Here is a 15,674-nt window from a genome sequence, read left to right as displayed (position 1 = left end):
GGATGTGCGGCCGCGCTCTGTCCCTCGTTCCGTGCGTTCGCGGTTTGTTTCCATCCTGGGCGGCGTTTCATCATCCGCGCCCGGGCTCGGCAGCCGCGCTGTGGAGATGGGCCTTGCGGCTCCATTTCCGTCTGCTTGGTCCAGGAGGACACATCCTGCCTCGCCTTTGCCGCCTTGTCCAGATTCCGCCTCCAGACTGATGTTACGCAAAATTTAGGTGATAAAAATCAACCCCCTTATCCCCACCCTGCTCCCCCCGTGGAAGGTGGTGATTGTGGGGTGCAGCTGGGAGCGCCCCGGGAGTTCTGCCTGAGCGCTGCAGGGAGTAGGGGGCTCCGGCTCAGTCCCTGCTCCCGGTTTTGCTTCTGGTGCCATGGACGTGCCCCGGGTGTTTGTTGGGGCCCTACGGTCCCTGCTCGCTCCAGAGGCTGTGGAAATGACTTGTTCCAGGGCTGTGCTGTGACTCGGGCTCCAGATTGGAGTGGTGGATCTGTCACTGCTGTTTGTGTATGATGTCCCCAGATCTGGCACTATTTAGGCTGCTTTAAGCTGATGTGATAAAACTGGTTTTTAATATAAGTGTTGATTTCTGTTGAAAGTGTCATGTTGATGTCATTCTGCTTGTGGGAAAGAGGCTCCTTGGAAATGTTTTTGATGATTGCAATTCAGGTCACCTTTTGCATCCTGCTCCTGATGCCCTTTTCCTCCTGATCCCCTCTCCTCTTGCACATCACAAATGCCATCAGTGTCATTGCTGGCTGTCCTGTGCTGGGCTTGCAGGCTGCCCCGACAAACTTTGCAGTGGCATGTTGTTAAACAAATACCCATGCTCAGGTGAATGTCACAGGTTAAAATCATCTTCAGGTTTGCTCTGGCAAAAACAACGTTGGAATCTGGTACGAGCTGACAGAGTCCTTTTGAATGTAATTAATCCTGCTGCCAGTTGAAACTGAGAACAGTCTGAAAACAAGGGCAGGCATTAATAAGTTTAATTACATGTCCTTTGTGTTGCTCAGGGAAGGTGTTGCATTAGTGAGGGCAACCTGTAACTCCAGGTTCCCATCCTAAGTATGCTGAGCAGAGTTTCCCAGGCAGAGATCAGCAGCTGGCGTTCTGGGAACGGCGGGAGAAAGTTCAGGGCAGCCGCACATGGAGAAGGGTGTGCTGCTGCATGCTGAGACTTCATCCCCACATCCTCTTCTGCAGGAAAAAAAAACATTCTTCATCTTCTGGAAGCCTGCGAGTTCTCTGGTGTGCTGTTGGTGGTGGTTATTCCCATAACATCGCTTTCGTATTTATTTGTTACATTGAAGCAGGATGAGGCACAGGGGAGGAAGGGATGAGAACTCCCAGCAGTGGTGGGAGGTCAGTGGGAAGCTGGCCCCGGCAGGGGGGTCACAAGGCGCTGCTGAGCCCTGGGGAGAGCAGAGCTGCTGTGCAGGAGAGTGGGAAGCAAATGAGAGCAGCGTGGGCCCTGCAGAGCACAGTCCCAGAGCGAGCCGGCAGCAGAGAGGCTCAGGATGGGCACAGGCAGAGCATGGTGGGTGATTTACTCCCATCTGCGACTGCTAAAATCCTTCTCCCATCTGATGCTGCAAATCAATTTACTGGAGTTGTGCACTTTGTTCTCAGTCATAACAAACCCCTAATCCCCGGGCTGGAGACAGATTTAGATTCTGTCTGTGCTGGGTGTGGATCTGCCAGGCTGTTCTGCTTTGCTTGGGCACCGGGGACCCCTGCAGTGGGCAAGTGCAGGGGAGGGGGCCAGGGCTGCCCTAGAGAACCTGCACCCAGCTGGGCGCACAAAAGAACTGTCAGCTCAAAAAGCTGCACTCAGGGAATCTTTCCTGGCCAGGAGAAGTGCCACAGAGTCAAATGTAATTTGGGAGATCAAATCCTTCTGACGTTGGGGAAGCATGCACAGCTGCAGCTGGTGCCAATGGGACTTGTTCAGCTGGGGGCCTGGACTTCCTTCAGAATTCCCCAATCTGCTCGTGTTCTCAGAGCAGAACAGTAGGAGATTTAAGATAGGTTCTTCATTTTTCCCCCTCTTTGTTTCAGTGTTAAATTTTGTGTCTGCTCCATCCCTGTGTAGCCACCCACCAGGTTCTCTGTTTGTTTCTGACTCTCAGAAATAATCAGGAACATTTTCATCATAAAACCACAGGAGCAGCAGCCGGGTGGTTTCAGGCAGGTGAGGCTCTGAAATGAGGACTGACAGAGTTGCTTCTTTGCAGCACTGTTTGCTGCCTCCATTGCTCAAAACCCTGCCCTGGAGCTGGGTGAGGAGAGGATGGATTGCCTCTCCATTCTTGTTTTTGCAAGTCTTCCCTGCAGTCCCTGTGGTCCCGGTTGGATTTGGTGACACTCAAGTGGCTGTGGAGGGCACAGGCAGAGGGGGTACATCCCTTCACATGGTAATGTTTTATGACTTTTATTATTTAGCACAACAATCCTCTCTGATTGCTCTCGGGCAGCAGAGCTCTTTCTTTAATAACCAGAGACTGGTGCTGCTCCGCAGGACTCGCCAGGTCAGTGCCGGTAGCAGTAATGTTATTTCTCTTTAGAACTAATGTGGTCTTTTATGAGATTTTTTCCTCCCCCCTTCATTTCAACTGAACTTTAGGCAAGTAAAAAGAGATTTTAAAAAAGGCCCTTGGCAAAAAGAACTGAATGTGCTGTTTGGAAAGAGGGTTCCTGTTGTGAGATGGCTCTGGGCAGCTGGCCGTTCCCAGCTATTAAAACAAAGGTGTAGGACTGGAATTGGATCAGCTGATGTAAACCAGGACAGGACCTGGAGTACACAGTGAGTTACTGGAGCAGGAGATAGGACAGCCCCACAGGCAGCATCTGCACAGGGATGGTAGGGGGATGGATGTGAGCACGGTACCTCTGTCACCCTGGAGGTGTGTGTTCACTGTCAGCAGATGGTGTTCCAGGTGTGTTTGCCTCTTTGGGGGCACTGATGGCCAGCACAGGTCTGCAGGGACTCAGGTGTCCCTGTTGCTGGGGGTGCTGCTGTCAGGCTCAGGAGAGCAGCTTGTGGCCTTTCTCTTGCTGCTGGTACGAGGGGAAGTCTGTGGGAGCAGCGATGGGGGACTGGCAAATGTTGGACAGGCAAATGTTCTCCAGTATATGGGCTCCAGCCACAATGCCATGTCACCGAGGGACACAAGTGCTCTCTGCCCTGGAACAGGGATTAAAGTGAAAGAACCGTGTGCTCTTTGAGGGCAGGAGGTGGAACAGAGATGGGACAGAGCCCTGGGAGGGGGCTCTGCTCATCCTGCCCTGCCGGGATTGCTCTGGCAGAGAGATCCTCATCCCTGCTGCTGAGATTTCCAGCAGCTCTAATTAATGACATCTCCCCACTTAGCCCTTGGTACACAGGCAGATGCTGGGTTTTAGGGCTGGTTTGAGACCTGCAGCACTCCCCTGCACGGAGCAGCATCTGGTGAGAAATGTGTCTGCTGCTGACGTGGGCTGGATCCGAGCGGCCAGGAGGGAGGGACAGACATCGTGGGAGCAGGTCCTGCCGAGGCAAGGACCTGACAAATAACTCCCTGAAAAAGTCCCCTTCATTTTAGGATTCCCAGAGGCATTTGGCAGAGCGTGGAGGGATATAAACATACATTTGCTGAATCTGGTGAGAGCGTAGTGTGTCCTGAGAAACTCCCCCTTGGTAATCCTTCAAATAGCACATCTGCACCCGAGGCACATCTCCCACCCGGGGCCATCCAGCTGCAGTAGTTTTAAATGAAAAGTAGACTTGTTTTGTTTTCATTTTTTACAAAAATTCTTAGGCCAGCATGAGGCGATGCAACTCAGTGATGTACTGAGTTGTGGTTTATTTTATCAGTATTTATGTTTGTGTACACAAGAGTGCAAGTCTCAACTTGATTATTTACCTTTTCTAATTTCATCTGTAAAATATGGAAATAAGATTTACCAGAAATGCCTTGATTCTGGGCTTATCTGGGCTGGGTGAGAAGTCTGTACTGTCAGTTCTTGAGCTCCTGGATATTAGTTCTGCACTCAGCATCCAGAGGTAACTTGATCTGTCTGCCTGTATTAGAGTTCATTTACAGTACCATTCAGAGGAAAAGGATAGGACCCTTTTCTCTGAAGATAGTGGAAAATTGCCACAAAGTACTGGGAAATGACTGTGCTGGGTTCCTAAAGATCAATTTACTCGCCACAGAGATGTGGGGTGAGTGAGCAGCTGAGAGAATAGCTAATGGCATGGGGAGCCTTAGGGCTTCTGCTGCAGCCCAGGACTGTGCCAGCCCCAGCAGGGCTTTCAGCACTGGGGGCTGCAGGTTGTCCCCCCAGAAAGGCTGTGCTGCTGGCTGCTGTGCAGATGTTTTCCTGGTGTCACCATGGCTGGTCCTGGCTGGTGCCCTGGTAGATGCAGGAACACCTTGGGTGTCCCCAGGCTGGGTGTCCCTGGGGAGGAGGTGGCCCTGGCACTCAGAGCTGTCCATGGAGCAGCTCAGGCAGGGAACAGCCACAGGCAGTTCCGTTATCACCTGGGGCTTCGTGCATGGCCTGAATCTTAATGGCAGATCTTAGAGAAGCACCTGTTTATCTGCTGCTGCTGCTGTTCATCTGAGAATCTCCTTGGGCTGTTTTCTGGATCCAGCCTGGTGTGTGATTCACTGCAAGCGATGAATTTTGCATGCACTGTTGACATTTCTCTCTCTTTTGGTCAGCTTCGTTCTGGAGAACAACAAAACCCAACGCACACACCAGAGCAAGCTGGGAGCATACTGGGAGCATTGTTGTTTGACTCATGAAAGACCATGCTGAGAATATCACAAACTCCCCTTATTGCTGTCCTTCCGTGCCTTTGGAGAAGGCGTCACAGCCCCTTTGTGGCAGGGACATTTGGTCTCTTTGGGAGCCCCCAAGTGCTTGCCAGAGGTTTTAAAGGTCAGAATTGCCAGGATCAGAGCTCTGGCCTAGGAACATCTGACATGGTGCAGGCTATAGAGAAGGCTCCCTTTGCACTCAAGTTATTTTTTCCCTTGCCACTTTGTGGGTTTGCTGTGTTTTCCCTGGGAGTACTTAACTATCTTTCTTGGGTTTGGGCTTTTTTTTTTTCCCTTGAGCTCTCTGGTTTTGCTTTAAGAGTTACAGCACCATTGATTGTATTGGCTGTCTCAAAAATGGTGCTCTGCTCACTGTCTGTGGGCTCCCCGCTGCTAAATGCTGCCAGTGGGACTCCAGAGCATTTAGATCAATCAATAGGGCTATCACAGCCTTATTTTCCACATTGTCCCCATCCCAGGGATGTGTGTGACAATCAGAGAGAGCTCATGAGCCCAAGGATTGTTGGTGACAGAGTGCACATCCAGATGTGGCTGTTTTGGTGAGGTTCTGGCACCACCAGAGCTCAGCACCAGGGGCTGGAGACCTGGTGGTGCTGCTGAGACAGCAGCAGGTGCTGCAGCCAGCTGGCCTCCAATGCATCCCCACTGCTACACCCCACACCTGGGAAACCTCATTTAGGAGCACCCCACACCTGGGAAACCTCATTTAGGAGCACCCCACACCTGGGAAGGCTCATTTAGGAGCACCCCACACCTGGGAAGTCTCCCTCAGCAGGTGTGGTGGCTATTTAGAGTTTGATTCAGTTGTTCAGAGACCCCACAGTGTGCAAATCTCTAAAGAATTGACTCCTGACTGCATTGAAGTTGGGAAAAATTGTTTTACTGCTCATACTGCCTGTTACAGAACCTTTAGAGTAGAAATTACAAGTGGGACAGCGTAGCAAGCCTTGTTCTTCAGGGCCCTCGGTTATTTCATGGCAGAACATTCCCAGGAATATTGTGCAGTTGTTGCTAGCAGATGTTGCTGGCAGGTTTCTCTGGAAAGGAGAGCATCCTCTGACACTTCTGTTGTTCCTCCAGATCCCATCTAATGCCGAGGCTGAAGGAGTCGCGCTCCCACGAGTCCCTGCTCAGTCCCAGTAGTGCTGTTGAGGCTCTGGATCTCAGCATGGAGGAGGAGGTGGTCATCAAGCCAGTCCACAGTAGCATCCTGGGACAAGACTACTGCTTTGAGGTAAGGAGCCGTGCTGGGGCTGTTCTGGGGAGCCAGGTGTGGGCTGGCATCTGGGGCCTGGCTGTTCCCAAACATTGCTGCTCAGAATTGCTGCACAGAGACCATTTCATAGGCAGAAAATTGCTCCCATCTTCCCAAGGAGGATCATATCCATACAATCAGAGCAATGAGCTTCTTGTAAAGCAGAGCTGCTGGCACAGGTGCTGCACTGCTTAGGGCTGTGTATCAGCAGAGCATGAATTTGTTTATGCCCCTACAGTTTATGTTCATACAGATATTGGGAAGTGCTAATCCCTACTCAGTGTTCCCAGAGACATTACATGTGGTCACAGAGCCAGCCTGCTGCTGTCAGTGGGAGTGTGAAGGACTTTGTCTAGAAAACTGAAGCTTCCCTTGTTTGGGTAAATAGAAAAGTCGGTGAGCATTTCAGATTCCTTTGACATCTGTTACGGCATGTGGTAAGGTCTGTGCTAGCAGGAGGGAGTAGGACATGTACAATCCAGGCTGTAGCTGGATAATTCAGTACAGGATATCTTGGGAATCATTTGTCCTGAATTGTGGATGGCAAAGTATTCTTGCTTATGGCAGTGGCTGGGTACAGAACTGGGAAATGGTTTTCTTACAGTAATAAGGCACTGGATATTTGTGTTTCTGTGAAGAGCAGGTAACACCTGTTTGTGCTTGGACACGGAGAAACAGATAAATGGTGGAGTGGTGTTTGGATTGTGCTGTAGGAGTGATGGGGCTGCAGGCTGTCCTTGGATGTGCAGTGCTGGATGAGAACACATGCCAGTGTTCAGAGGAATCAGACTGGAAAGATAAAGACATTTTTCTTTACTGAAATCAGCACATTTTGAAATGAGTGAGTTAAAAGATCTATTTCTTAAAATATGACATGAAAACAGTCTTACAAAAAATAGCCTCAAACATAAAGTCTGTGGTTGGCTGAAATATAAATTTTGCATTGCTGTTCATTCTTTGTGGAATTGAGCAAGTGCAATGGGTCAGGAGGGGAACAGTTTTGTAAATTATGTGTCCTCTATTACATTCCACTCAAGAAAGATAAAATGAAGCTAGATGGAAAATAGATGTGACATCCATAATATAAGAGTTGTTTACCAATTCTGTTCAGCCCACAAGAGGAGAGGAAGGGATATGAACAGAACTTGTAGAAAGTTGAGTGAGAGGGAAGTTATACAAGCCAAGCACTTGGAAGGAGGAAGAAAATTTTGGGGTTAAGTGAGTTGGATAAAGAGAAGTCACACTGTAAAAAAAGAACGTGTTAATTGCTGTTCTGCAAACCCTGCAGAGGAGAGGAAGAATGCCAGGAAACAACAGGGACATTGATTTGTCACTGGTGGCTGCTCACCAACAAGCTCCAGCAGGAGGGACCGAGGTGAGAGCTAAATGGCACTTTGTGTCAATGCCTTGGTCTCGTGGCTCCTGAGAGTCAGCGCTGGAATGAGTTTGCAGTCTGGGATCCCAGCTGAGGGCCAGGCAGTGACTACAGCCCACAGCACTGGGGTACCACTGAGGGACACCAAGGAGTTCAGGGGATGTCCTGGAAAAGCAGCCCTGCCAGGATCACAGGGATGAGGGGAGCTGAGGTGTTTCCTGTGCAGTGGATGGGGAAGGTGCTGCAGTTGGTGGTGGTGGTGCCTCATCCCTGCCCCTTGAGGCTGTTGTGGAGCTGCTCCCTCGGGGGCTGTGTTGGGCGCAGGCAGGGCTGGTGTCTCCAGCTGGGCAGTGAAGCTCCTGCTGGGCACTGCCAGCCTTGCTCCATCCTTCACCTTCTGGTGGCCGGCAGGGACAGTGCCCGGAGCTGTTCCCATCCCCAGCAGGCCCGGGGCCATCAGTGCTCACCTGACACAGCTCCTCCCCCTCGGGGAACGGGCCAGGAGGATCTGGCAGGGCCAGGAGGATCTGACAGGGCCAGGAGGATCTGACACGGCTGCAGATGGAGCAGAGCGGCTTGGAGAGGAACTGGCAGCACACCCAGACGGAGACAAAAGCGAGAGGTGCCAGAGCCATCTGCAGTGGAAAACAACCAAGTGGCTCCGTGGGAGGCAGCTGGTGGATGAAGGTGCAGGGAATTGTTCCTCCCTTCTGTCCCCACCACCCTGCATTCAGACGTGCTCGTCCCTGCTCCCCTCAGCTCTGCCAGGGAGCACAGTCAGCACCAGGGCAGGGCTTTTCCACAGGCTGCATTTGGCTTTTTCTGCTTACTTAGTTTTGTGAAACTTGCTTTTTTCTCACTTGCTGAGTACTTGGCAGTCAGTATTTACTTGTTTCCTTCATTGATTTTTTTTTTAAATTACTCAGCATCATCTTCTTTCTCCTTGCAAGACTCCTCAGTCAGCAAATCATCCCGTGCCACTGCACGTGCTGTGTGTGCTAAATATACAGTGGGCATCTCAGCCAGGAGCAGAGGCTCGGAGCCCAGGCTCCCAGAGCCTGTTCCTGGCCCTGGTTTTTGGGGGTCCTGGGCCAGGCAGGGCCATAGGGCTGAGGGGCTCTCTTAGGTCTTGGCAGACCAAAGCCTTGTCCCCTTGCACAGTCCCTGAGCTGTCCCAGGACACAGCTGAGGGAAAGACAAACTGTGGTTGCTCCAGTGCAGCTGAGGCTGTTGCCTCATCTTGGCCTTGCCTCAGCAAGGGAGAATTTAGTGGAACTAAATTTAGCAGCAGTAAATTTGATCCAGCTGTGCAAACGTTGGCCATTGCTTGCGTGGCCCTTCGGATGCCTGGAGCAGCTGCAGGGCCAGGGGTGCAGCTGAGCCCTGAGTGAGCCTTGGAAAATCCCCTGGACAGGGAGTGAAGCACCCTCAGTGCTCAGTCAGCATCCCCTGGTACTCCATGCATGGCCCTTCAAGTGAAGCACCCTGTACCTCAGGACTGTCTTAAAAAGACAAGATCTTTTCTGGACAGATTGTCCATCCAAGGACTGGGGATAATGAATAGGAAAAGTAGCATTTCAGGAATTAATGAGTTTTATTAATTGAGTTTGTCTTGTACATTAACAGCATTCCAACATATCCAAAATCTTGATGAGACCAGAATACTCTCTTTATAAAGTTAATTAATATCTCATGAAGATCATTAATGCCATATGATATTTAAGTCAGAACTCAAAGCTGGGATCTGATTGCAAATCTGGGGGAAATTAGATTTTTGGTCACACATGGTAGATGTGATCTTCAGCTCCCATCAGACCAAGACATGCTTCATATCTGACACACTATTTTCCCCTTCTCTCACTTCAGTATGACAGTTACAGTTTTTTTAGGTTTTGAAAGATTAATTTATAATTGGTTTAAAATAGAATAAGGAATTTGGCCATGATAATGCATGTGTTTACCTAAGTGTGGCAAGAAAATACAGTGACAATCCTGTGTGCCGGCAGAACTCTGTTGGGAAGGCTCAGGGATGGAGGTTAAAGGAGCATCAGCAGCAGTGGAGAGGAGATGAGGCAGGGGGGTTTGTCATGGGAGATTCTGAAGGAGCTGGAAATACTCTGGAGCGTGAAAGGCTGGAAAGATCACACTGCTGGGCCTGCTAGTATGGAGTCTCTTCTTGGAACTACAGGAGAGCTTGTGCTCAGCTGAATGTATTTTACAGGCAGAATATAAAAGTGTGCAAGGACTGGGAGAATGCCTGTCTGAAAGAGAAATCCTCTGGAATATCAAGGGTTGGAAAATTCTTTGCGTTTTTGTGTAAAGACAGAACAGGCCTCTTCTCATTCTGCCCTGGTCTGTGTTCAAAGGAAGGGATGTGTTCAACTTATCATTGAGGTTTGCTAATGACAAATCTTAGCAAGTGCCAGCTCTGCTGTAAGAACAGGTTGGGCTTCTGGGAGATACATGAAATTAAAGGAGATTGTGTCTCCCAGAAGCTGATAACCCAGTGCACAGTGTGTAAACACAAACACTGGGAGATGATAAAGCACTCACAAATAACTCTGCAGGTTGAGACTGGCGGAAATGAAGCTCAGAGGGGAGTTATTCAAAGTACCAGCCAGGCCCATTCAGCCTCCCAGCAGAGCTGTACACAGTGAATATTGCTGGACAAAGGAAATGCAAAGGGCAGAGAGCTGGAGCCACGTTCCTGGTGGTCAGGACCAGCACGAGTGGAGGAGGCAGCAGCTTGGGGAATATCTGTGTGTGAGGAGCAGGTGCAGGGAGCTATTGGCTTTGATGCCAAGGAAGTTTGACATGGGGGCATAGGAAGGAAATTTGGTGCCTGTCATTCTGGCCTGCCAGACAGTGGTGCTTCTATGGGCTCAGCAGGATTGAGTTTCCTTGGGATAGCAGGAGTGGGATGAGGAATAAGGGGCACTTGCAGCTCTGGACATGTCACTCCTGTGAGTGTGTTTCTGAAACCCTGGCTATGAACTCCCAATGGCCAGAGAAAGTCACAAAAATACTGCAGAAAATCGCTTGACCTGGAAGCATGAGAGGTGAGAGGAGGGCTCAGCAGCACTTCCAGCCATGTCCAGGTTGGGAAGCCCCCTGGTTCTCCCCAGCTGGGGATGGGTGCTGTGAGCTCTGAGTGCCCCAGCTGGGCCATGAGCTGGCACGAGCTGTGCCATGGCCAGGAGGGGCTGTACAGACCTGTCCCCATGGTCTTCACAGCAAGGGCTCCAGGAGCCACAGGACACCAAGGGGGAAGGTGGGAAAGCAGGCTTTTTGAGCCAGTGCTCTGCTGGGAACAAGGAATGGGTTGTTACTGTCACAGGCTTTGGGCTGAGTCTGGAGGAATGCCAAGTAACCACTCACAGTTCCAATTTATCTTTAGTTCATCTGAGGATTTGCACTCCCTCAGTTGTGGAACTTGGTGGTTTAAAGCATCACATGCATGGGGCCCATTATCTAGTGTTTTCTGGTGTGGAAGAGGAGAAGGAATTGGAGTTTGCTTCTGTGATTATTTCTGTGACATACAGAGTTGTCCTGTTTTTCCACCAGCCTTAGGGGCTGTTGCTTCATGCTTGGGTAAAGCTGTTCACTTAAAAAAAAATCCAGCAGCATCTTCCCTAAGCCCCCCTGTCTCCCCAGCCACACTCTGCAGTGTGCTGGTCAAGACATAATCCTGTTCCTTTCCCTGTAGGTGACGACTTCATCAGGAAGTAAATGCTTCTCGTGTCGTTCGGCAGCAGAGCGAGATAAATGGATGGAGAACCTGCGGCGTGCCGTGCACCCCAACAAGGTAGGGCCTGGGAGGAGCTGCCCCTGCTCTAGCTCAGTTCCCAGTTACTGCATTCTATAGCCCAGTGCATGGGAGCAGCAGGGGATGTATTATCATTGGAGTGAGTGGAGCTCCGGGTCAGCCTTTTTCCATATTGCTTTCTTCCACAATTATATTTACAGACAAGCACCAGTTATTCCTTCCCCTCTCTTCTCAGCACATGCTGCTTCAGCTCTTGCTAAGAATTGATCAGATGAATCTTCAGTGTTGCTGTTACTGATGGTCCTTGCCACTTCCATAGGGCTGTCACCTCCCAGAAGCCTTGGGACAGATGTCAGGGAGCTGCCAGCAAAGTCACAAGGCCGAAGAGCCTGAGGAGTTCACGTGTCAGCTCCTGACACAGCTCCTGCTTCAGTGATGGGGGAGCTCAGATGTCCATTTTCAGAGGTGACAGTGGAATGTGGCTTTCCCTTCTGCAGCCAGTCAAGGTGCAAAGACTTCTCCTGGGATTTACAGGAACAAACCCTTCTCTTCACTAGAGCACAGGGACACCCAATATGCATTTTTATGGCCCACTAAGACTAAGTACATCCTAAAATAAAACTTACAGCTGCTTCTTCCCTGCTGTGCTGGAGTTGGCTGCAAAGATTGGTCAGGATTAATGCAGGATTCCACAGCTGATGAGCTCAACCAAGTCTTCTTCTGCTGGTCAGAGAAGGCACAAATGATGAGATCCTGTGAACTCCTGGCTGTGCACACTAATTCAGTCCAGGCCTGGTGGGTTCTGAAGGGGCCCTCAGTCTCAGGGTTTGTTGTTCCCAGCACAGTGCCAAATGTCAGAATAAAAGATTTCCTGTGATATCAGAGTGAGCAGTGGAGGGGAGACGTGGCCTTCTGCCTCTGGCAGCATAGCATGTTCCTCTAGTGAAGTTCAGTTGCTCCAGTACTTTCCCAGGGCTTTTCCTGGTGATCCTGGCCTGAGAGGCCGTGTAAGGTTTGTGTGGTCACACTTAGCATGAGAGAACTTCTGGGAATGCAAGCTGGGCCTGGGCTGTCACTGTGGCTTCAAGGTGCAGTGTTGAGTGGAAATCCATTTGGAAGTGTTTCCATCATCTCAAAACCTGCAGTGACCGATGGCTGACTTTCCATCTTTGTTTGAGTTCACAGACAATACACTCTTAGTGTCCAGCTTGATATTTCTGTCAGGAATTCAGTGTTCTTGTGCAGTTCCTGTGTGTACTTCCTGAACCTACAGTACCCCATTGTGAACTTCCAGCAGAAATGTTCCTGCCCAGACTCCTGGGCTGAGCAGAGTAAGCCGTGGCTGCTGTTTCAGTGAGGGGTTTCCAAACAAAACAGGGTTTGCAGAATCCCAGCAGTGGTGCAGCTGACAGTGCTTTATCTTTGGAGTCACTCCTGCAGCAAATACCCCTGGATGTTCTTCCAGGATGAGGTCAGCATCACGAGGGAGCTCTGAAAGATCCACAGTATTCTTGGCTCTGTTATTGCTTAAAAGATAATCCAAGGTAGATTTCTGTCTCTGAATTGTCATGATTCTCCCATGGGATGCCCTCTCCCATGATTCCTCTCAATGTTTAACTTGGGTGCTCTGGACTTCTGCCCTAAAATATGGTGAGGTTTACAAACAGTTTTTTCCCTGCCTTTGGTGGTGGCATTCCCACGTGAATGAGGTGATCCCTGGGTGTACATTCAGGTCCCTTGTGTTGCTGTGTTACAGGAAATATCATGAACTCAGTGCTGCTGTAAGGCAGCTCTGCTGAAAAAAGAGGAGGCTGTGAGATACCTGTAACAGCTTCTGCTTTACATAAACCATTCAGGACCAGTGAGGTTCTTTCAGATTCTTCAGAGGCCCTCTTGGCAGGGAATGGGAAATGGTACATTTATGATTTGGAGGGGTTTTATCTTCCATGTTCCTTATATTAATTGGCACCAACAGACATGGAGAGCGCGATGATATTTTGGAAAATTAACATAAGTAGTGTTATTATGCAAATTCTTGAGAGCCAGTATTTCCTTAAAATAAAGTGTAATTAAGCCTCCGCTCATTTAGCACATCCGAAATAATTAATTCATATCTCCAGTTTTGTTGTTCTTGGCTTTGTGGGGTTTTTTATTGACCTTTTTTTTTCCACCTCTTTTTTTCAGGACAACAGCAGAAGGGTAGAAAATATGTTGAAGTTATGGATTATTGAAGCCAAGGACCTGCCAGCTAAGAAAAAGTACTTGTGTGAATTGTGCCTGGATGACGTTCTTTATGCACGAACTACCTGTAAATTGAAAACTGATAATGTCTTTTGGGGGGAGCACTTTGAATTTAATAATCTCCCATCGCTCAAAAACATTACTGTGCACTTATACAAAGAGACTGACAAGAAGAAGAAGAAGGACAAGACCAACTTCATTGGGCAGGTGAACATCCCGGTGAGCTCGGTGACGGGCCGGCAGTTCGTGGAGAAATGGTACCCAGTGGTGAGCCCCAACCCTGGCAAGGGCAAGTCCCCAGGGCCCATGATCCGCATCAAGTCCCGCTACCAGAGCATGAGCATCCTCCCCATGGAGATGTACAAGGAGTTTGCTGAGTACATCACCAACAACTACATGGTGCTGTGCTCGGTGCTGGAGCCCTCGCTGAGCGTGAAGAACAAGGAGGAGATGGCGTCAGCACTGGTGCACATCCTGCAGAGCACGGGCAAGGCCAAGGTAGGACCCCCTGCCACCTGTGGTGTCCCTTCTGCCACCTGTAGTGTCCCCCCCCGTCAGAGCAGACTCTGGGGTTTGGAAAACTCATCATTTGGGCTTTGGGCCATCCTTAATGTGCTCTGTTTTCCTTTTGATTGCAAACCAGTTGGTAGCACACACAGCACGAGTTGCTTAATTAGCAGAGAGGTTGGTGGGACCACAAGACACCAACTGAGCCACTTTGCTTCTCTGTTCTCCTTCTGGAGGCTCAGGGGCCAGGCTCTTTCTGTATAAACAGGCACAGTTGTGAAAGTAAGCAAGAAGGCAATTTTCCAGGATGGAATGTAAGCAGTGCTGGCTTGAGCTGTGCAGCCTGTGTGTGCTGGGTGTTCCTGGGTTCCACGCTCTGCTCCCTCTGTGCTGAGCACCCTGCACAGTGCCGCTGAACAGGAGGGAGCAGCCTCTCCAGAATTCCAGACCAAAGTGCCTGCAGGGGTGCTTGTCTCTGGATCAGCTCTTGGTCTTCAGGGTCTGCCCTACTGCTTTTGGAAGGGGCTCCTGGGGTGCTCCCATGGCAGTGCTCATTGGAGGTTGATGCCACCAACTTGCACCTGGTGGAAGTTCAGCCTTTGTGGATCACTTTGAGCTCCCTCCTGGTTGGGAATGCACTGCCAGGTCTGGGGAAGAAGCAGGCCAGGAGGAGGCAGAGAGTGGGAGTTACTCCTGGCTGTGATCTGTGAGGGAGCAGGGAGGGTGGGCAGAGCTGGGATGCCCTTCCTTGCTGGGGTCCCCAGCACACAGGGCAGGGAGTGACCCCACTGCAGGGCATCCTCCATCCCTGTGGCCTGGCACAGACACAGGGGGCAGTGCCCATGTCGGGGCTGCAGGAGTTAAAGCATCACTGCTTTTCTGTGACCATCTCCCTGCACTCCGCGGGGGAGAGCTGGTGAAGGGCAAGATGTGCAGAGCTTTTGCAGTGCTGAGGAGACGTGGTGAGCTCCTCACCTGAGGGGCAGTCACAAGGCTCTGCTTCCTTGGCAGCTGCCGCTGCTGCTGGGCCCGTGGCCGGGCTCGTGGATTAGGCTGAGTTACCATCTGTCAGACAGAGAAGTGCCTTGGCTTCCTGATCTGGTTCAAGGCAGGCAAAGCTCACTGAGAGGATTGGGAGCTGGGGGCCTGCTGCTGCAGCAGCAGAGAAAATAGCCCTGCTAAAGCCTCCTGATCCCAGGAGTGCAGGGAGGGACCTGTGGGGAGTAGCACTGTGGCTGCACAGGAGCTGTGCTTGGTGTCTCTGCCCACTCCTTGTTCAGGGCTCCAGAGCTGTCAGCCCGTGGTTTCTGGGCTCAGCCCAGCCTCTGCTGGCACCAGGAGCTCTGCTGCTCCTCGCTGTGGCTCCTGCAGCTCTAATGCCAGAGCTTTGTGGGAATAACATTGCCATGCAGGACCCTGTCCACAGTTTACATGGTTCTGGTGCAAAAGGCTTCAAGTGTCATCCCAGTCTTAATCACCATGGATCGTGTGTGGGCATGGCTGAGAGTGGTTGTCACTGCTCCAGCCTTTTTCCTTTGCCTCTCAGTACTGGAGAGGCTCCAGAGGGAGCAAGTGTGTTTCCAGACATGTGTCTGCATCAGTGCTTGAGATCCCAGAGGCTTTACTCAGGGGACACAGCAAACAGTAAACAGACTTGATGACTTTTCCCCTAAAATGGAGCTTCTGCTTTCGCTGCCTGTC

The 15,674-nt window shown here is 50.6% G+C and overlaps 1 protein-coding gene across 1 annotated transcript in view; it reads left to right on the top strand.

The window, feature by feature from the left end:
* The window catches only part of DAB2IP (DAB2 interacting protein), a 106,473-nt gene that overhangs the window by 66,848 nt on the left and 23,951 nt on the right, over window positions 1-15,674 (top strand). Inside the window, exons 3-5 of the mRNA XM_031057272.1 lie at window positions 5,910-6,063; window positions 11,166-11,264; window positions 13,410-13,964. Coding sequence (XP_030913132.1) covers window positions 5,910-6,063; window positions 11,166-11,264; window positions 13,410-13,964 — 808 coding nt within the window. The remainder of the gene's footprint in view (window positions 1-5,909; window positions 6,064-11,165; window positions 11,265-13,409; window positions 13,965-15,674) is intronic.

Source organism: Geospiza fortis, unplaced genomic scaffold, assembly GCF_000277835.1.
Source record: "Geospiza fortis unplaced genomic scaffold, GeoFor_1.0 scaffold27, whole genome shotgun sequence".
NCBI lineage: Eukaryota > Metazoa > Chordata > Aves > Passeriformes > Thraupidae > Geospiza > Geospiza fortis.
This window is presented reverse-complemented; position numbering and strand designations above follow the sequence as displayed.